Genomic DNA, 21,224 nt, shown 5'->3' with positions numbered 1-21,224 from the left:
GTTCATATAATCTCTGGTAGAAAAGTTTGATTTGAAAACTTCAATACAGTATAACTATTCTGGAAGCATCATTCTCCTAATTCTAATTCCAAACCCACCAAAATGTACACAGAAACACTGAGAGAGAACTAATGCAAAATGATGGTTTTACTTTGGCTCTTACAGGAAACTAGAGGATGCTCTAATTCTGGAGTTTGGGAAATGCTTCACTGGATTCTTTTACCTCAGTTCACTCAGCTGGAGACTTATGGCTTTGCCTCTGCTCTATGATTCTTTGCTATGGCAAGGGGGCAAAAGTCACATCTCATCTAGATGTACAACAGTAACTGAAAAACACTGGGCTATGTAAACACTTTAGTATGACAATAAATTGCATTTTGAATGTTAAAATGAAGGAGCAATCTGTAGTTCAATACAAAATTACTCAATATCCATATATATTTAAGAATGCAATTCCATAAAATGTCTGCATTTTTCTTTATTTGTTGATGAAGTTTGCAATGTTAGCATGGTACTAGGAAAATAGGTTCCCCTGGAAGGGATTTTGTTAAGGAAAATGGCTCACAAAAATACATTCAATGTTTTGATTTTTTTAAAAAAAATACACAATTGATACCAAAACAGAATGGAACAAATTTATCATTAGGAAAGTGAGAAACCTGGATCAGATCAAACTTAATGGATTCACTCATCTTTAGGATTTTTAGGTCATACAAAACACCTACTTTTTCTATATAAAAGTAAAGGTTTCCCTCGCACATATGTTCCCGACTCTAGGGGGTGGTGCTCATCTCCGTTTCAAAGCCGAATAGCCAGTGCTGTCTGAAGACGTCTCCGTGGTCATGTGCCCGGCATGTCTAAATGCCAAAGGTGCACAGAACGCTGTTACCTTCCCACCAAAGGTGGTCCCTATTTTTCTACTTGCATTTTTTACGTGCTTTCAAACTGCTAGGTTGGCAGAAGCTGGGACAAATAACGGGAGCTCACTCCGTTACACAGCACTAGGGATTTGAACTGCTGAACTGCCAACCTTTCGATCGACAAGCTCAGCGTCTTAGCCACTGAGCCACTGCATCCCTACTACTTTTTATATATGTGTGTGTTCTAAATACTTATATAGTAAGTTTTCCTTTTTTCCTATCTCAATGGTAGAATCTAGGAGTTAGCCAATAAAATTGAAAAATTGATAGGAAAAATGTAGCAATTCATAAACTATGGATGTTATTACTACAAACCGTAGTACTGAGTGGCTTTACAGGGGAGTTATTTTAATAGCTGGCCGCTCCTTGTTGACCTTGTCTGGAATCAGACCTAACCTGGATCAGGTAAGCCAATTTGATGATTACTTAGACGAGAGAGCATCAAAGGTACCAAAATTTTGGACTCCCCTGAGAAATCAAAAACATTAAAGGAAGGCAATACCAAACCACTTTCACACTGTTGCCAAAATTACACCATAAAATCGTCAAGGTTTTTTTTTCCATTCAAGGGGGATCATATCGTTCTAAGGGACCTTTTCCCCCTTTGTTGTCTGTGTATAGAGTGACAGAGAGGTGCTACAATTCCATTTGCCTCACTGCTGACAATCAGGGAAGCCGTCATCCCTAAAGTTGCAAAACTACTATTGTCGATTGGGAAGCTCCAAACATCACTACGCACGAACCCAGACGCCCGAAATATTAGCAATTCAAAAACCTCACGGCCCGGCCCTGGGGATGTGCAACCGTCAACACCAAGTCACACGTTTCGGGCTGTTGGCGCAAGCGCCGGCATTTCCCCCTTCCTCTCGTTTCGGCTATCGCGCCGGCCCTCAGAAAGGAGTTGCGTTACTACGGCGCCTTCCTTGCAGCCTTATTCGAAGATTCCCCCTCCCCATTTCCATTCTCGAGTTGTTGTCACCCTCTTGGTACAACAACTCGATCGCTCAGGTGCCATTAACGAGGCGGACCGCGCCAAGGGGGGAAAAAAAAACCGCGTCCGGATTTCCACGCTCCCTCCAAGAGTTCGCTCCTCCTTCGCGCAGCCTTTGGCGCCAAGAGTGCTCCGGAAAGCGGACAGCGGCAGTACGAGCAGATTCAGGCGGGTTGCAAATCTTGCGCGCGATTCTCTGCAGCCTGCAGCATGTGAACGGAGTTTCCCGACCATCCACCTCGAGCTATGTACTCCGGGAACAGCAGCCGCGGCAGCAGCCTGGAGCCCACGCCGGGGGAACAGGACTTGGAGCGGCGGCGGCAGCAGCAGCAGCAGGCGGCGGGGGACTCGGGGACGCCGTTCACCGCCAGCACCTACCACCTGCTAGCCCTGCTTATCGCCGCTATCGGCTTCGTGGGCTTGTGCAACAACTTGCTGGTCCTGGTGCTTTACACCAAGTTCAAGCGGCTCCGCACGCCCACCAACCTCTTCCTGGTGAACATCAGCCTCAGCGACCTGCTGGTGTCGTTTTTCGGCGTCAGCTTCACTTTCCTCTCCTGCCTCAGGAATCGTTGGGCCTGGGACGAGGCGGGCTGCATGTGGGACGGCTTCAGCAACAGCCTCTTCGGTAAGGTAACAGGTAACGGTAACAGAGTTGGAAGGGACCTTGGAGGTCATCCAGTCCAACCTCCTGCTCACGCAGAAGACCTATACTAGGGATTCGAACCGCCGAACTGCCGACTTTTCTGTTCGACAAGAGGAACTGATTCAGGAGCCCTGAAATCCAGCCTGGTATGGGGGTCGTCGCACGTCCCTCTGAAGTCGTGCAGAGGGACCTGGCCAAGATTTGGGAGGACGCTAATAATAATAATAGTAATAGTAATAGTAATAGTAGTGAACCTCTGCGCCGGAGCAGAGTTCTCTTATTTGAGCACTGAAATAGGTTCTGATGCGCGTTGGTGCTAATGTTGATGTTTCCAATCGAACCCCCAATTCAGGATTTTAAGGGTTCAGATCGAGCCTCTCCTTAATGTCAAGGTAGCTAACACAGAGGTTATTATTCTCCAAAGCACCGGAGGGCAGGACAAGAAACAATGGTTAGAAACTAATCAAAGAGAGAAGCAACCTGAAATTAAGGAGAAACTTCATAACAGCAAGGACAATTAACCAGTGGAACAGCTTGCCTTCAGAAATCGTGGGTGCTCCATCACCCGAAGTTTTTAAGAAGAGTCTAGACAGTCACTTACCTGAAATGGTTCTCCTGCTTGAACAGGGAGCTGGACTAGAAGATCTCCAAGGTCCCATCCAGATCGTTCTATTCTATGCTCTTACTTGCCCCTCATAAGATAACTGGCCTGCCTGCTTTAGTTGATTGATCTCTTCTACTTAATCACTGAGTTCATTAGGGGTATAGGTCCTCCTGGAGAAAACCTAGGGGGTCACCAGGAGTCAAAAATGACTGAGTGGCACACAATCAATCAATCAGATAGCTTATCACAGCTTGATTTGAATGGGCTTCGGAGTACCTTTCTGTTCCTGAGATTACCAGTTGTATAGGCTGAACGTGGGAAAAGTTCATTTTTCTTCCCATTTTCCATTTTTCTGACATTCCACAATGTATAGAAGCAAGTGTTAGGGTAATCCGCCACTGTAAATAGCAGGTGTGAATTTTTGGAAAACAGCTGGACTAGAAGACCTCCAAGGTCCCTTCCACCTCATTCTATTCTAAGGGAACCTATTGGTTAAGCTAGGAGTTCCAGTTCTGACTCTGCTGACTTTCATAACTGTTCTCTGTTTTATATCTTTGCTCCATAGTATCCCCCTTTTATACTTAACCCCTATTCAGCTCAATCATAGTTTCATTTCACATCTCATTTTCTAATAATGGAAGTCTCTCATTCCTATTACTGAGCGGCAGTTAGTGAAAGAAAGACTGCTAATGTTCCATCAAGCAAGCACTGTATGGCCTCAGGCATAAAGCAATCAGGGCAGCAGCATCTATGTATCAGACGCACCTGCTCTTCATTTGGGGATCCAATGGAAGTTGTACTGTGGTCCTCAACAGTGCTATGCAGGTCATATCAGTCTGCGGAACAAACCTTTGGAATTGTGCATCTCTGCGAATATCTTTGCATTCTACACAAACTCAGTTGCTGTTTCAGACCACCTCCATAGATCTCTCACCAACTGACCATTTTCCAAACATTTCTTATAATTCTCACCAATGGACAGAGAATAAATCATATGATGCTTATAATGTTGTCTGCTCTGAGATCCTATTAGTACCCTCTTTTCTATGGTTTTTTCCTGTAATGGTCAGAGTTTGTAGTCATTTTGCCAGGTTCTAATTTCATATATACTGTATATCATTTTTTTCAACCTCCTGTTGTGTTAGTCTTCATTAACTTGGGTAATTGTGTATGATAGAGGTTATACTCCAATCTGTCTGGAGCATTCTAGACTTGGAAAGTTGCCTAACACCATATGCACTAGCTGCTGCTTCTAAGTTCACCACCAAGCCCTTCTAAAATCTTTTTCGCGGGGCTTTTGTGTTAACTTCTGAATTGTTCTTCCCAGCTGTAATTAATTCTTAGGCATCATTGTATTTTAGATTGAAAGCTTTTTGGAGTAGAGATAGCCATTAATCATGAAATTATTGTGGATGTCTTGAGTCATCATTTCCTCCTGTTTCAAACATTTAGACTGCCATCACCAAATCTTATCAGCTACATTCAACTACTGGAATTGCTTGATCCAAATAAATCTTCAATGTGGGTGAAAGAAACCCAGGGCTGTGGAAAACAGTTCAGAAAATCAAATGGAGTTTTGGATGAATGCTAAATTGAAATACTGAACAGGCATATTCCATCCTCATTATTTCCTTGTTGCATCTCTTTTGTAATATGTGATATTTATATCTGAAAAAAAGATATCTCTAAAATTTATTGGTTCGATTTATATGCCGCCCTTCTCTGGAGACTCAGGGCTGCTTACAATGCGTTAAGCAATAGCCTTCATACTTTTGTATATACCTGCTTAGTAGGGCTTTTGGCTCCCCATAAGTGGTGTTCTTTTTTATACAAAGTCAGTTTATTGCCCCCACAATCTGGGTCCTCATTTTACCTACCTCGGAAGGATGGAAGGCTGAGTCAACCTTGAGCCTGGTGAGATTTGAACTCGAAGTAATTGCAGGCAGCTGGCAGCTAAGTGCTACTTTAACAGCACTTTAGTCCGCTGCACCACCAAGGCTCCTTAAAATAAGAAACAAAGTACAGCCATGTTGCCAAAAGAGAAGATTATAATAAAGATTATAATCTAAGACTTCTATCCAATTTTAAATATTGAACTGGGAAAAACTTCCAATCTTATTTTCTTTTATGGTAGCTAGAATCTGTGGCATTTACAGCTTTTTAATAAAACTTCCCAAGTTTTCTACATTTTTTTCAAATCTGTTGGAAAAAGTTTGTATCTCCTAGGTAAATCTTCTTTTGTTTGCAAGTTGTAGAGTAAGCAACATGTGGCCTTCCAGTTATTAAAATGCAAATTCTAGCATCACGTATTATCAACAATGCTAGCTGGGACTAATGGGAATTGAATTGCCTTGTTTAACACTCATGCATTTATATTTTGATATTACAAGGTATCAATTCTCAGGTTTAATACAAGTCACTAAAATGAGAAATCCTTATCCCAGATTCCATAAATAAATTATATATTGCGGTTACTGAGATCTGGATTTGATATAGAGTGGATAGTTGGAAAGAAATCTCCCAAGGCCAGTTGTTGGGGTAGAGAGACTAACAGTGGTAGTGGTGATAGAATTAAGGAAGGGATTTCAGATTGTAATGGGCAGAGAGAAATATGATGGGAGACGTGGGGTAGGTTACACTTCTGACTTGCCAGCTGGAATATAAGAGTGATGATGGCCTTAGCCAGGAATGCAACTGAGCTACCTGTCTTAGACCAGTTTTAAAGAAGTTAATTTAGGACTCACTGGATAAGAGCCTAATGCTGGGAACAATTGAGGTCAAAAGAAGAAGGGACGGCAGAGAATGAGGTGGCTGGATGGAGTCACTGAAGCAGTAGGTGTGAGCTTAATTGGACTCCCAGGGATGATAGAGGATAGGAAGGCCTGGAGGAAAGTTGTCCATGGGGTCGCGATGGGTCAGATATGACTTTGCAACTATAACAACAAATGAAATGCCTAAAATGTTGCTAGGGTAAAGCAAAGACAGATGTATCAGATGTTTTAGCTTACAGCTTCACAATCAGAGCAGCAAAAAGGCAATATATTCCCACTGCTATTACATCTTCAAATTGTCATCCAGCAACATTATAAACATTCATGGATCCTATTAGGGAATTAAAGAGATCTTATGGGGCTTCACCAAGCAAATCAATAAAAATTCCTCAGATCTGCTTGGCATTGGGCACTAGGTCTAGTTCTATTGATAATAGGTTAGTGCCACGGGTGGGTTCTACTTACGTTTACTACCGGTTTGCAGTGGGGCCGCGTGAGCGAGCGAAGTAAGCACGCACATGGGCTCTTCTGCGCATGCACAAAAGCGTTTTGATGATGTGGGGTCGGTGGGCGGAGCCTCCTGCTGGTTTTACTACCAGTTCTATAGAACCGGTGCGAACCGGGGGCAACCCACTACTGGTAAGTGCTGTTAAGGGGCCTGATGCTACATTTTGCATTGTTATCTCAGAAAGTTTGAGACTGTTGGTCCTGAAAAAGCATACAAGGTTCTTTCTGATTTATTTATTTGATTTATGTAGCTGCTCATCTCATCTTTCTGATGCTAGGTGGCTTACAATAAAGCAAATAATGTCCTGAACGTAAAAACATATAGCAGAAAACATCTCAAAATGGATATCAACAAAGCCATAGGCTTTATCACACACCCATGGCACCAGGTCCTGGCATTATTAAAACCAAGTTTTTAGGACCTTATGAAAAGCCAGATGAAAAGAGGCTGGGAATGGGGATTGGTTAATACTTCCTTGAAAGAAAGTAGGTTGCCAGCAGCGCTGAAGGAAGTGCCCTCTATTCCAAAATGTTTCTTAATCCAGCAATGTTACTTAATTATAATTTGATCTCCAAACTTCCCTTTTTATGTAAGGCTGCTGAAAAGTTGATGGATTTCCAGTTACAGGAGCACTTTAGGAAATGAATTATGAATGGTACTGCAACTACATTGATTGCTCTTGTGGATGACCTGTACTAAGACCAGAACACTACTAGCATAACTTGTCTTGCTAGGCGTCTTATCCACTTTTGATACTATTGATTATGATATCCTTCTGAATCTCTTCTGAGCCCAAGTTTGATTTGCAGTGTCTCTCTTTCCCAAGGGAGAAGCTTGATCCAGTGGTAGTGGTAGGGGAGAGCTTAGGGGAGTAGTGGGTTGTGGGTCCTGCAGGTCAACATTTCTGCCCCTTCTTTTTAAACAACCAAATGAAGCCATTGATGGAGATTATCTGTTCTGCAAAGGGCCAGATATCAATATGCTGTGATGATACTTGTACATCTTGATTTCTGATCAAAACACTGAAGTTTTGTCTCAGTGCTTGAAGGTTGTTAGTATCTGGATGGAGAACAGCAGCCTTGGACTAAACTCAGCAAGACAGAGTGGCTGTGACTATAGAAACCTTCTGATACCAGAATTATTCTATTTTTGGCTCCGGATGAGCTTGCAATATCCTGGGTAGAAGTAATTCATCATCTGAGGTCCTTCTGGATCCTCAGTTGTTGGTCAAAGAGCAGGTGGCAGATGTGGCTGGAAAGGATGTAACTTCATACAGTTACATTTTATATGCCAGTTACTACCTTCTCTAGATCAAGAGACCATGTCCATAGTCTCCTGGTCTATGAGTTCCTTAATGAGTTCCTATATGAAAAATAACAATGTACTATAGGTAATCTTGCCTTGAAGACTACTGTACTGAGAGACTTCAATGCGTCCAAAATATAGCATTTTTTGGTATAATATCTCTGCTTTGGATCTGCAATGGTTACCAGTTATATTCCTGAGGCAATTTAAGGTACTACTTCTCACTTGCATAGATGCAATAGTCTGCTCTGACAAATTTAAGTCAACAGCTGAGGGCCTGATCCAAGAAGTTGTTGTCAGCAGGCCATCAATCAATTTTTAGGATTTTAAAGTCCACTGGAAACAATTTTTCAATATTGGATCTACATTTTTTGCTCTGCTCTTGGATTCTATGCTTTATAACTAGAACCCTCTAGTATTCGAATCTTAGACTGACATAGTCCTCACAGTCCTTAAACACTGTCTTCATTCCTTCTCTTTTCTTTAATGGCAGTGATTTTGGACTGATCTCCTTGGCTCTGGGTCTCTGGACAATTGGTGCTGCACCTGAACTACTGAGCAAGATCTTATTTTCCCTGTATTTCTTCTGGAGCTGGTGTGTGAGTGCTCAGTTCTTTGAATTACAATCCCATTCATAAACCAGTTGCAATTTGCAACTGTGTGTTTGCTGAGTCTAGAACAGAACAGTGGCTTGGAATGCGGGTATCTTTGGGACCAGCTGTTCTAGCAATTTCTGCCCATTCAGTAAAATCTGGAACAATGGGCTCTCATTAGGATGCTTCCTTAAGACAGTGTTATCTGGAAGGATAGCTCACCCATAGTCAACTAACTTCCTCCCTATTCACATTCCAGAAAGCCATTAATATATGACCATTCCAAAGCTACTGCTTTGGCACAAAGTTTACAGATAGTCCTTGACTTAACAACCGTTTGTTTAATGACCATTCAGAGTTACAACAGTACTGAAAACAGTGATTTATGATGTGTTCTCACACTTATGACCATTGAAGCATCCCCACAGTAACATGATCAAACTTCGGGTGCGTGGCAACTGGCATGTCTTTACAATGGTTGCAGCATCCCAGGGTCCTGGGAGTGTCATTTGCAACCTTCCTAGGGAACTGCTTACAAGCAAAAATCAATGGGGGATGTCAGATTCATTTAATGACCAAGTGATTCACTTAATGTCCATGGTGAATAAAGTCATAAATTGGGGCATGATTCATTTAACAACTGGCTTGCTTAGAAACAAAATATTTGGGCTCAATTGTGGTTAAGTCGAGATCTACCGGTACTATAATTGTGGTTGTTTGTTTTGCTTTAGTCAACCCTTTATTATTTTGTTGTACTGTTTTTAATTCAGTAAAAAAATCAGTGATGATTCAGTAAAAAAATCAGTGATGATTTTATGAGCCAGATTACAGTGGCATTGAAACTCTAGTAAGTAAGTAAGTAAGTAAGTAAGTAAGTAAGTAAGTAAGTAAATAAATAAATCTTGTCTAAAAAATTGTTGATACTTCTCTATGGATGCTTGAATTTATAGAGCAGTTAACTTACAAGTTGGATCTTCCAATAACTGTCTTGATAGGTTAGATTATCAAGGATTAATCAAGGAGAGCTGATGAAAATTTGATTATTTTTAGTATCTCTTACCAGAGATAGAAAAATATGAAGGGAATGAATGCAAGCAATATAATTAGAGAGATAAATCAACAAACAATATAATTAGAGAGGTATATTGTCTATAATTACATGTTACATGAACTGCTCTAAGACTGCAAATTAATTAAACAATACAAAAATCGAAGAGTGAAATCCAATAGTACAGTTTCTGTGTAGAAGAAACTTTCCAGAGAACCAGAAGGAACATTTCTGCCACTCTTCTATGTTCTCAGGACCTAAATTAGAAGTACTTTAAGTCTCTGGCAAAAACTTATAAGGAAGTCACATAGGTTGAGCAAAAGTTCATAGTGAATTCCCCATGGTGTCTTTTATACAAATTATTTTTGCACAGTTGAATTCTCCAGTGAAATTCAGCTTTGTAGAAATCCTTTGCATGCACTCAACCTTTAATGAGGAACACGAGTGACTTCTTGTAAATGTCCATGCATTTATTTATTTATATGAACTATTTTCAAGAAAAATGTGTAATAGAATTATATAACTTAAAGCGCCAAGAGACAGTCATGATGATACAAAGCAATAATATTTTTATAATAAATCCCATTGATACAATCAGTCTGTGGTAGTGATCCAGGTTTATTTCTTTTTTTAAAAAAACAAGTTTTATTGGTTTTTTCCTCCTCCCACTGTGGAGTGGGACACCTGGTGTCCCACATTCACCCACATCTTTTTTTTTTTTGAACAGAGTGTTTCTTATCTTATACAATTAATCAAATTCAAATACATTTTATTTAATTACAATTCTTGCCAAAATCGTCTTCCCCCTTTTCTTTTTTTATAAACATATCTCAATATTTCTATACTTGCATACAAACACCATCTTCATTTGTCCCTAAATTCTAACTTTACTGCATATTTATTCTCTTTTATTTTTAAACAGTTCATTCTTTATCTTAATATATTTATATTTGTTTGTTCGGCGTTGCCTTTCTTCCACTTCATCTTTTTTATTGTATAGCAATCTTTCTCCTCAAACCTACCCTCTCCCTCTTCCCTATCCCTTCCTACTTTCTTTCCCCATCCTCTTCTTCTCTTCTCTACTTCCCCTTCCCTTCTCCTTCTCTCTTCCCCCCTGTCTTACCTTCTCTCCTACTCTAATTTCCCCTCCCTTCCTTCCTCCCTACTCTTCCATCCCCCTCTCTCCTTCTTCCTCCCTTCCAACTCTCTTCTCCTTCATCTCTCTCTATTGCTGTATTTATTTTCAATTTAATATTTTCCACTGTGGAGTCCAGGAAGCCCCGTGATCCAGGTTTATTTCTGTTGTTTGCATGCCCCTGAAAAGGATTTTCAGTTTAAATAAAATTGCTCTTGATGTCAATTTATTGTTTTTATGTAATCAGCTGCCATATGATCAGATTGATACATCAGGTATCCTTGAATCAGCTTGACTATGATACTGAAATGAAATATTTTCTTTTAAACAGACTTGCATGGATGGCACAAGTGTTGCAACGTTGACATTTGTTTTTAAATATTGCATTAAGCTGGCTTTTGAGAGCCACTAAATTTTTAAACATAAGCTAGTATATTGCACGCATGTAGCCATGGAAAAGTGCATTTGATAGGAAAAGGTTGGACAGATCACCACCTCCTACCTTCTTTTGCCCTGAAATAATATCTGCTATTCATTCCAGATCATTTTTTCTAGACATTTTCCTGTTTATTTGTTTAGGTGCGCATAAATTGATTTCATTTATCTATAATAATGCTAGCAACAATCATGGAAAGGTAGAATGCAAGGATTGGGAGTCATCTTAAAGATCATCATCTCTTGTCCACTTCACGAATCTACAACTGTAGATTCCATCAAGCCTCTGTATAAATATGTCCCACATCTTTTTATTGCAATGTTTTACAGCCCTTAACTTTTTTGGTGATGTCCAACCAAATCTCATTCCTTGCAATGTATGTTCACTGATTCTTGTTCTATTTTCTAAAACAACATTAAACAAATGTATAAACAGAATTGTATAAACAGAGGCATAGAGTCAAGATCACGTGAAGTATTACTACTGCTTTATAAAACCCTAGTAAGACCACACCTGGAATACTGCAAACAATTTTGGTCACCATACTACAAAAAAGATGTTGAGACCTTGGAAAAAGTTCAGAGAAGAACAACTAAGATGATGAAAGGCCTAGAGACTAAAACATACAAAGAATGGCTGCAGGATTTGGGCTTGGCTAGTCTAAAGAAAAGAAGAATTAGGGGCAACATGATAGCAATATTCCAGTATTTGAGGGGCTGCCACAAAGAAGAGGGGATCAAATTATTCTATAGAGCACCAGAGGGCAGGACAAGAAACTGGTTGAAAACTAATCAAAGAGAGAAGCAACCTGGAATTAAGGAAAAACTTCCTAACAGTGAGGACAATTAACCAGTGGAATAGCTTGCCTTCAGAAATCGTGGGCACTCCATCACTGGAGGTTTTTAAGAAGAGACTAGACAGCCACTTATCTGAAATAGTACAGGTTCTCCTGCTTGAGTAGGGGGCTGCATAGAAAACCTCCAAAGTCCCTTCCAGCTCTATTCTATTCAAATATACCCATCCTCCATCTGATAGCCCTTCATATACTTGAAAACTGCTGTCATTTCTATCTAGAGACTTCTCTAAGATAGGCATAGCCAATGCCTCAGCTGTAAACTGACATGCAATTATCAGTTACCCTATTCCAGATGTGTAGCCTGGTTCAGAGACCCCATTAGGAAATAATCCAGGTAAGTATTCCTAAGGAACCCAAATGTACACATTTTATTTAAGCTTTATTTGGTTACCACCTTTATTTGGTTACCACCTTTAGAGCGCTCCATGGCTTAGGGCCTGGTTATTTATGGGACCGCCTGCTGCCGCAAACAGCCTCCCACCAGCCGGTACGCTCTCACAGAGAGGGACTTCTCCGGGTGCCGTCGGCCAAACAATGTCGGCTGGCGGCCCCCAGGGGGAGAGCCTTCTCTGTGGGGGCACCTACTATCTGGAACGAGCTCCCCCCGGAGATACGGAGGATCCCGGATCTAAACACCTTCCGCCGCGCTTTCAAGACCTTTTTATTTCACCAGGCTGATCTGGCCTAACCTCTCCCATTCTCTTTTTAATGTAAATTTTAATTTGTTCTTAACCTGGGGTTTTAAATTTGTCTTGGGCTAAATTGATTAATTCTATTTTACTTCTGCTCTTAAATTTTTGTATTCTATGTGTTTTATCTTGTGCCTGTTCACCGCCCTGAGTCCTTCGGGAGTAGGGTGGTATATAAATCAAATAAAATGAAATGAAAAATGAAAATGAAGTAAAAAACAAGCCAGTCTTTATATGGAATCATTGATGTATAAAATTGTTTTTGGACTTAATTTTTGTATTTTATTTGCAAGTTGAATCCTATAGCTGAAACGTCCTAGTGGAACGTTATCTGGTTGGTCCAGAATACCGGATATGCAAATGAATCCAGTGCCCATGGTTGTGTTTGTGTCTGCTTCCTTGCAATTACAAGTGGGACATAAGGGCTCGTTCGTGACAAAAAATTAGCAGGGTTAGTTTTTTCACGTAGCCCTGTTGTCGCAAAGCCACTCTGCATTCTTTGTGTTCTGTAGTTGAAGAGGGTAACCTTATTGAGACTCTCTTCTGCATTCAAAAACGTATCTGACTGGAGAAGATTATTTTAACCCAAAACAACTGGAGCTGTTCTAAATAAAAAGCCAACTTCCTTTGTCCCAAGTCTGATTATATTTTTGTGTTTACATGCCATGCAAACAGAGTTACAAACAACATAAAGAAAGTTTAATGGCTATACATGAAGGTCAAGGAGAAAAGGTAAGTATTGACACAGGTTCAGCTTAAGGAAAAGCTTTGATTTTTCCAAGCAAAATGGGGGAAAATGGTTGGTTTGGTATTGGAGAAATAGAAAATTCACATAAAAGAGAAGGAGACCTAACTTATTAGGAAAATCACTGGTACTTCAGGGACTTCAAAGTACTTACTGATTCAAACTTCTTGCTTAACTGTGGTTGGCTTAACCATGTTAGTTGAATAAATGACTGCTGGGATCTTATTCATGCTACGCTATCACATTGTTTGAATTTTGGCTAAGTTTATAATATAGACCCAGTACTACCTAGTTACCTTAAAATAATCTGATCCGATAAGCAAGAGCTTTTAAACAATTTGAGCTAACTTCAGGGACTTAATCTCTGGAAATGATTTCTACTACGACTGCATTGAGCAGGATGAATAGTTAGGCTGAATCCTCTGGAAGCAAAGGTTCATTCCAGTTAAAAAAAGTACAGTGTAAAAATTCTTTATTTGCAGGAAGAAAGTTATAGGATTCTACATGCTATTTATCCATTGCAAGCAAAGTCTAATTAGATCAAGGAGGAAAGTGTACAGGAGAGGTAGTTAAAATAATAGAACACAAAGTTTAAAAGTTGCTGATGGAGACATCTTTTAAAGGTTGGGCAAGTTCAGAAGCCCAAAACAGACGCTCTGCTGATTTTGATGTACAAAAGTTAATAGGGCATAGCCTGCACTGAAACTTTTAGAACATCGTGCTTGCTTAAAAATAGGCTATTTTTATCTCTTGCATTCCTAAATCTTGGAAAGCTTTGGGGTATTAAGAGTATGTATTTAAAGAAAATCTTGTGAAAATTGAATTGTTTAACAAAATGCGTATTCTCTGGCTAAGTATAAACTGTCTTTATTTTGTTATTTTTTTAACAATGCAAGTCAGGGGTCTGCAATCTCTGGGCCATGGCCCAGTACTGAGCCATTGCTTTTTCATAATTGAGCCGCATGAATGGCTGGCCAGAACGAGCACACATGTGCGTGCACACAGCTCAACTTGCATGAGTGGCAGACCAGTGGGGAATAGCATGCCGGCCCGCCACTTGTGCAAGTCAAACTGCATGCATGCGCGCTAGCCTACCACTTGTGCAAGAGCTGAATGCACATATCCATTGCCCGCCACTCGCACAGTCCAGTTTTCCCCTTTCCCTCTCCAGCTGCAAAGGTTGGGGACTCTGGTGTAAACTACCTAAAGTGACTATGTGTGAGTTGGAAAGCCATATAAATGTGTTTAATAAATAAATAAACATCCATTGACTCTTTGTTTATATATTTATATCGATCATTCAAATCTTAATATAGAACTTCTCCCTTCCCAACATGTCCACTGTGAGATGGCATTGGAGAAAGTATTGGTAATAGAATATCAACGGGCAAGAGGATGTTAGATTACTTATTTTTTTTCTGACTTCTCTCTATTCCAATTAATACCTATCATATAGTAACGTAAAATCGGCATTTATTTGTGCCCCATGAACTGTTCATTCTGTTTATTTCAGATAGTTGAGTGGATGCAACAGATGTCATCTGAGTTGCCCGCTCTAAGTGTTCTTTGTACTGATTTATTCACAAGTCTAAGTCAGCCCATATTGACAAACTCAAAAGAGATTCTTAGTTTCTAACATGTAATGGAGTTTGTTTCATTGTGCCTTGGCTGAAGCCTACTTACTGAAATGTGAAATTCTTTCAATTAGAATTTGTATATAGAACTGGCCTGCACATCGAGGAGAAAGGACCATGTTAATAAATTAAATATCCTCATAAGCCTCAAAGAAATACATGGAATGTCAAAAAATTGTTCTTCAGTTAGCATAGTGGTGGAAATGCTGGAGCTGGCAGTTGTGACAAGGCTTGGAGGTGCTCGGCATGTCTTTTGGGGTGGCAGGGGTGGCAGCTCTGCATATACTTCTTTTTTAAAAAGTGGCAGGCTGCATGTATATAATGCTGCTCTTCCCCCGCCCCCAAATGTTACATGCAGCCACCTACCACCCCAAATTCCACATTCATTATGTCAAGTAGTGAATCAGACTCAATTATTCTAATTGGTATTTGCAAAATGGAACCCTTTCCTAGCTGTTAGACTACAATTCACATTACTCTTCATGATCCTTGCTACTGGTTAGTTGTGGTCCAGTAAATCAGGTGTTCAGTCACTAAATTGTGTCCAGCTCTTCACAACCCCATGGACCGTAGCACGCCAAAATCCCGTGTCCTCCACTGTTTCCCAGACTTTGCCCAAATTCACATTCACATATATCCGTTGAGGCTCCTATAAATGGTATCAGTTGTATTGGTAAGCAACAATATTTCACAGACATATATTGTGAAATATATGTATTTTAATTGCGTTCTTAATGATTTTGCTGTAGTCTAGACTAGTTGAGTTGGTAAGAAATTACTTCTGACTAGGGAATCTTGGGAGCTGCATTCCCAACATTTTGGGAGGGCATCGAATGAAAGAAGTGTGATCTGATGTTTCAATATTTGATTTCAAGAATTAACACTGTGGTGGTGATTAGCGAAATATGTTCTTGGCTTGCAGCTCTCCCAATGATGGAAAAACATATATTTTCTTTTTTCTGTCTATATTTCATTGTGCATATAGAGCTGGAGTGTCAAACTCATGGTGTCACGTTGGCATCACATGATGTATCATGACTTTCCCCTTCTCTAAACCGGGGGCGGACGTGGCCAGTGCGTGATGCAACTGGCCTGCGGGCTGCGAGTTTGACACTCCTGATATAGAGCTATAAGTATAGAATAATAAAACAAGACTAGAAATCCACATGTCTGTATGCAGGACAGTTATATCAGACGATTTAAAAATTATTGTATAATGCTTGCTTTGTTTTATATCTCCCTGCAGGAATTGTTTCGCTTATGACTCTCACTGTCTTGGCCTATGAGCGGTACATTAGAGTAGTGCATGCAAGAGTGATTGATTTCTCGTGGTCTTGGAGGGCAATCACATATATCTGGCTTTATTCCTTAGCCTGGACAGGAGCACCTCTTCTTGGCTGGAACCACTACACCCTAGAACTTCATGGATTAGGTTGTTCAGTGGACTGGAGTTCAAGAGAACCCAGTGATACTTCCTTTGTCCTCTTTTTCTTTTTTGGTTGTCTAGTGGTACCACTTGGAATCGTAGTCTACTGCTATGGGCATATTCTTCACGCAGTACGAATGGTGAGTTGGTTAAACTAATAGCTTGCCCCTAGACTTTTTCAGTAAGCAAATACAATATTCATGGCTAAACAGTGATTAGAACATGAAAAAGTGCTTTTTATTGTATGTGCCTGTTATTACTTACATACAGTACATATTTTCATAATTTGCCTTAGTTTTTCTGACAGTGTGCAACCTCACATAGTTTGCCTGATATTAAAAGTGATAGCTGAATTTGATCTGTATATATTTTATTATATTTTGGGGGAGGTGGCATGGGGGTTCTATTACTGTCTTAAAAAGTTACTGTCTTAAAAGTTAACTGTCTTAAAAAGAAATGGAACAAATAATTGAGAAAATACTGATACTTTATTAATCTTATGTGCTTCTGACTCTCAATCACTCTGAGAATCAAGGACTAGAATAGTGATCCTAATATGGTCTTCCCTAAAATATTGCTGAGCAGTGGTGGTACAGTGGTTAGAATGCAGTATTGCAGGCTAACTCTGCCCACTGCCAGGAGTTCAATCCTGACCCGCTCAAGGGTGACTCAGCTTTCCATCTTTCTGAGGTCACTAAAATGAGGGCCAGATTATTGAGGACCATATCCTGAATTGTAAAGCATTATGAAGCGTTATATAAATCTTAAGTGCTATTGCTATAATTACCAGCAAGATGGCCAAAGACCATGTTGCCTGGAAAATTATTGTATAGGTTTTGGAAGATGCCAGATGGGGAAAGCTTGGCTAAAAAGTAATTTCAGCATGTTTCCTAAAGCTGAATTCTGTTTTGTTCAGTGGGAAATGAGTAATAACGTTCCCAAGAAACACATAATTCAGTAGAAATCCATTTGCAGTATGGCTGTAATACTAAATATATTTAGAAACAATTCAGTCCTCCTGATACAAATGAAATGTGTTTAAGGGTGTCTTATTTAATAGTGCAATGTTATTTGTGTTTAGCCTGATAAATCCAGTCACCGAAGTCCAGTGCTATCTTATTAAAAGAAAAAGAATTTTGAGTGATTTTTGTCCAGTCCTCCTCCATTCCAGCATCCAATCCAATGTTTACTTCAAATAAATTCCTGGCTGGAGAGAAATTGGCTGATTGGAAAACAACATAGATCTGTTCTACCATTCTAAGTGATGGTTATCACACTGTGGTAGCCTGTCCCAAGAAATACATTGTACATTATACATTGTGTCAGAAAGACAAGAGCTCAATTTTTTCAAGAGAGAGAAATATGATTAGAATTCTAAATGAGACATTTTAATCTGTTTCTTTTCATTTCCAGTTTCATTGTGTGGAAGACTTGCAAACTGTCCATGTGATCAAAATCTTAAGATATGAGAAGAAAGTGGCTAAAATGTGTTTTTTAATGATAACCATGTTTCTTATTTGCTGGATGCCATATGCTGTGGTTTCACTTTTAATAGCCTATGGTTACAGTCACCTTGTAACTCCAACAGTGGCTATTATCCCATCTTTCTTTGCCAAATCAAACACTGCCTACAACCCTGTTATCTTTATTTTCATGAATAGAAAGGTAAGTCACTTAAAGAAACCTAATAATGGTAAATCACATTCAGTTCATTTTTCTCAACTTCTCAAATGTTAGAAGAAACTAATACTTCATTTTCACAAATGCATGTTCTGCTCTGGTAGTTGAAGTACATAAACAACAGGATTAATTTTTGTTCTGATACAAAACCAACAGACTCTTTATGGAAAGGAGGAAGGATCAAGGCAAAATTCCTAGTAAGCAATTTCCCCCAGTCCCAAACTGGTATTGTAGGTTTGACTCTTACTTGCTTAACCTTCTCCCTAAATTGCTATCCTACTACAACTCCCAAGCCATAAGTCAATAGACATATTTGTGGGGATGACCCAGGGGTGAAATCCAGCAGGTTCTGACAGGTTATGGAGAACCGGTAGCGGAAATTTTGAGTAGTTCAGAGAACCAGCAAATACCACCTCTGGCTGGCCCCAGAGTGGGGTGGGAATGGAGATTTTGCAATATCCTTCCCCCAGGAGTGGGGTGGGAATGGAGATTTTGCAATATCCTTCCCCCAGGAGTGGGGAGGGAATGGGGATTTTGCAGTATCCTTCCCCTGCCACGCCCACCAAGCCACACCATACCCACCAAGCCACGCCCACAGAACCGGTAGTAAAAAAAATTGAATTTCACCACTGGGATGATCCAAATTGTAGTCCATCATATCTTAAGTAGAACCTGGGCTAGTGGAAGCTCCAGGTTGCTGTTCTTCAATCCAGGCCATTGACCTCTAAAAATGAGAAAAAATGTCAAGATATTCCTGGAATTCAGAATAACTCCACAGCTATCAAGGTTACTTTGGATTCTGCTGCCAGATACATGTGTTTGTCGTAGTTCATTTCCAAAGGTTTGTAACTCCCTGTCAAGTTATTCCAAAGGGAAAATCTTAGCTAATACATTTTGGCTGAGAAGTTCATGATAGATTCCAGGAAGGAAACAGCCAGAAGTGGATGATTATGGAAGCAATGGATCATTCCAGTTAGTGGTTTAAGCAGTACGACATAGGCTATTTTAAACAATGCAGTGCTGGTCTATATATATAGACAAATAAAGTTTGTTATACATAGACCTGTCTGGTTTTTTTTAATTGCCAGTAGTCAAACAATGCTAATAGAAATCTGGCTGATGAGCGTTCATCTGATTATATATCAAGCATGTTTTTGTATTTACCAAAACTCATGGCTGACTTTATGTCATCCTCATGTCATCCTGTTTCTGAAATATATTACATTCATGCCATCTGAATATTGGATTTTCAGCGCAGTTTTCTTTCCTTGCAGTTTCGACAGTGCCTTATGCAGCTTCTCTGTGTTCACCTTTTGAGGTTTCAGAAGATTTTGAAAGAAAAGCCAGCGATCAGGAATGAAAAGCCAGTAAGACCCATTGTTGTGTCACAGAAGGCGAGGGACAGGCCCAAGAAGAAAGTGACATTCAGCTCTTCCTCAGTCATTTTCATTATCACCAATGATGAAACCCAAGAGATAGATGACAGTTCCAATGACACAGGCACAAAAGCAAACCAAATCCAAGTGAAGCCTTTATAGCAGATTGCCTAGAAATTGTTCTAAATTGGCATCTAACAAAACTTTGAGTGGCACAATTTGCAAGACAGTAGTATCTTATATGAAATACTTTTTTCTGTGTGCATTCCTATAATAATTCGCCAAGGAGGGGAGCCCTACAAACCTTAATGCATAATTGTAATGAATTGTTCTATCGGTGACTCAAAGCTCTGTTGTAAATGCCTGAGATTGTGACATATGCCTGAAAGGTGGATTTTTAAACCTATTTTTGCCTTTATTTCAATTAACCTTCACCTCCCTGTAAGAAATACACCATTGTGACTTTGGTAGGCTGGCTTATGACTCGCGTAGATGCAGGAACATGCACAAAGTAGAGGAAACCGATTGCCATAGAAAATTGCCTCATGGTACGCATGCTTTTTCACTGTTAAAAACTCATCCATCAGCATGAGGTAAGATTGTGAAGCACTTGAGGAGCAGTATTTTCTTAATTACAATTGTACTTGATGGTGATGATGAATGTTTTTGCACTGTATTCTTAAATGTCCACAGCCGCTTGTTATAAAAATAGATGGTGCTGTAGATGGATCAACCTTTTCCAGCTTGGTATCTTCCAGACATGTCAGATTATAATTTTCAGTAATCCTGATTAGAAAAATGATATTCTTGCTGTGGTTGTTGCGCAGCCATGTAATTCAATAAATCATTTTGTGATTGAAACATATTTTAACTAAACTTTGGGAGGCCTAGTAGATACAGGAAATCAGTAATTTTGTGAGGTTAAGAGCCAAATGATACTCAATACCCTTACTTTATTGTTCCTAATCAGAAGAATAAGGAAAGGGTGTCCATTGGGGGTAGAAACCATCATTCTGAATATCCAGAACCACAGTAATAAAGGGATGTGTTTTTCTGAGAATCTGTAGGAAGTTAATTCTCCAATCCAGTACAACTTTGCAAACTATTTTTATGAGTTTTTATCCCTTTCTGTAGAGGTGGCTTAGTGGCTTAATGATGCTAGAGATGGTCTCTGCTCCAATGATTTGAGTTCTAGCACTCAAACACCATACAGGGCTCATCCATGAAACAGAAATATTGCTTATACTTTGGATCAAAGATCAAATACAAAAGATGAATCCAATGAGCCTTCTCGTTTAGGCTAAGGCACATAGCCATAGCATTTTCACAATGCTGAAAGAGCAGGTGAGGAAAGCACTGAAGCACTCACTTCCAGCCATGGCTGGCTTGTGTGGTTTTGGCAAAGATTTCATTACAGTAGCATACATTTATCAGGTGAAACCACAAGCACTGACAAAGAAGCTGTCCAAATTTTCCTGGGTGAACTTGATGAAATCATGACGGATAGGGAATTACTTCCCTGAAGAGATACTCAGTGTGAACAAAACAGTTATTGTGGAACAAAATTCCAGGTGTCTAGGACAACTTTGCGTGGCCAGTTCACCCCTGCCAGCTAACCACTGCCAAGTTGTCTCTGCCAACTCATTGCCACCAAGTCATTGCAGGACAACTCAATACAGCCAATTCTCCAGGAGAGAACTTGCCATGAGTAGCCAAAGGGAGACCAGGATGGGCAGGTGAGTGAGCAGAGTGCAGAGCAGCAGCCGGGGGTTCTACTGGAGGCAGAGCCAGGCAGGTGAGCAAGTAGGTGGGCAGAGTGCAGAGCAGCAGTGGTGGGCAGAGGCTTCCCGTTTTCACAGCC

At 40.0% G+C, this 21,224-nt stretch overlaps 1 protein-coding gene across 1 annotated transcript; it reads left to right on the top strand.

Moving 5' to 3' along the window:
• Positions 1 to 1,779: 1,779 nt before the first annotated feature.
• Positions 1,780 to 20,224, top strand: OPN3 (opsin 3). Its single transcript, XM_034428267.2, has 4 exons — positions 1,780 to 2,539; positions 16,128 to 16,447; positions 17,721 to 17,972; positions 19,262 to 20,224. Exons 1-4 carry the CDS (start codon positions 2,158 to 2,160, stop codon positions 19,523 to 19,525), a joined length of 1,218 nt encoding a protein of 405 aa, XP_034284158.2. The 5' UTR covers positions 1,780 to 2,157; the 3' UTR covers positions 19,526 to 20,224.
• The last annotated feature ends 1,000 nt before the right edge of the window (positions 20,225 to 21,224 follow it).

Source organism: Pantherophis guttatus, chromosome 1 (genome assembly GCF_059756535.1).
Source record: "Pantherophis guttatus breed Tessera chromosome 1, ASM5975653v1, whole genome shotgun sequence".
NCBI lineage: Eukaryota > Metazoa > Chordata > Lepidosauria > Squamata > Colubridae > Pantherophis > Pantherophis guttatus.
The sequence above is the reverse complement of the archived record's forward strand: the minus strand, read 5'-3'. Positions and strand labels throughout refer to the sequence as shown.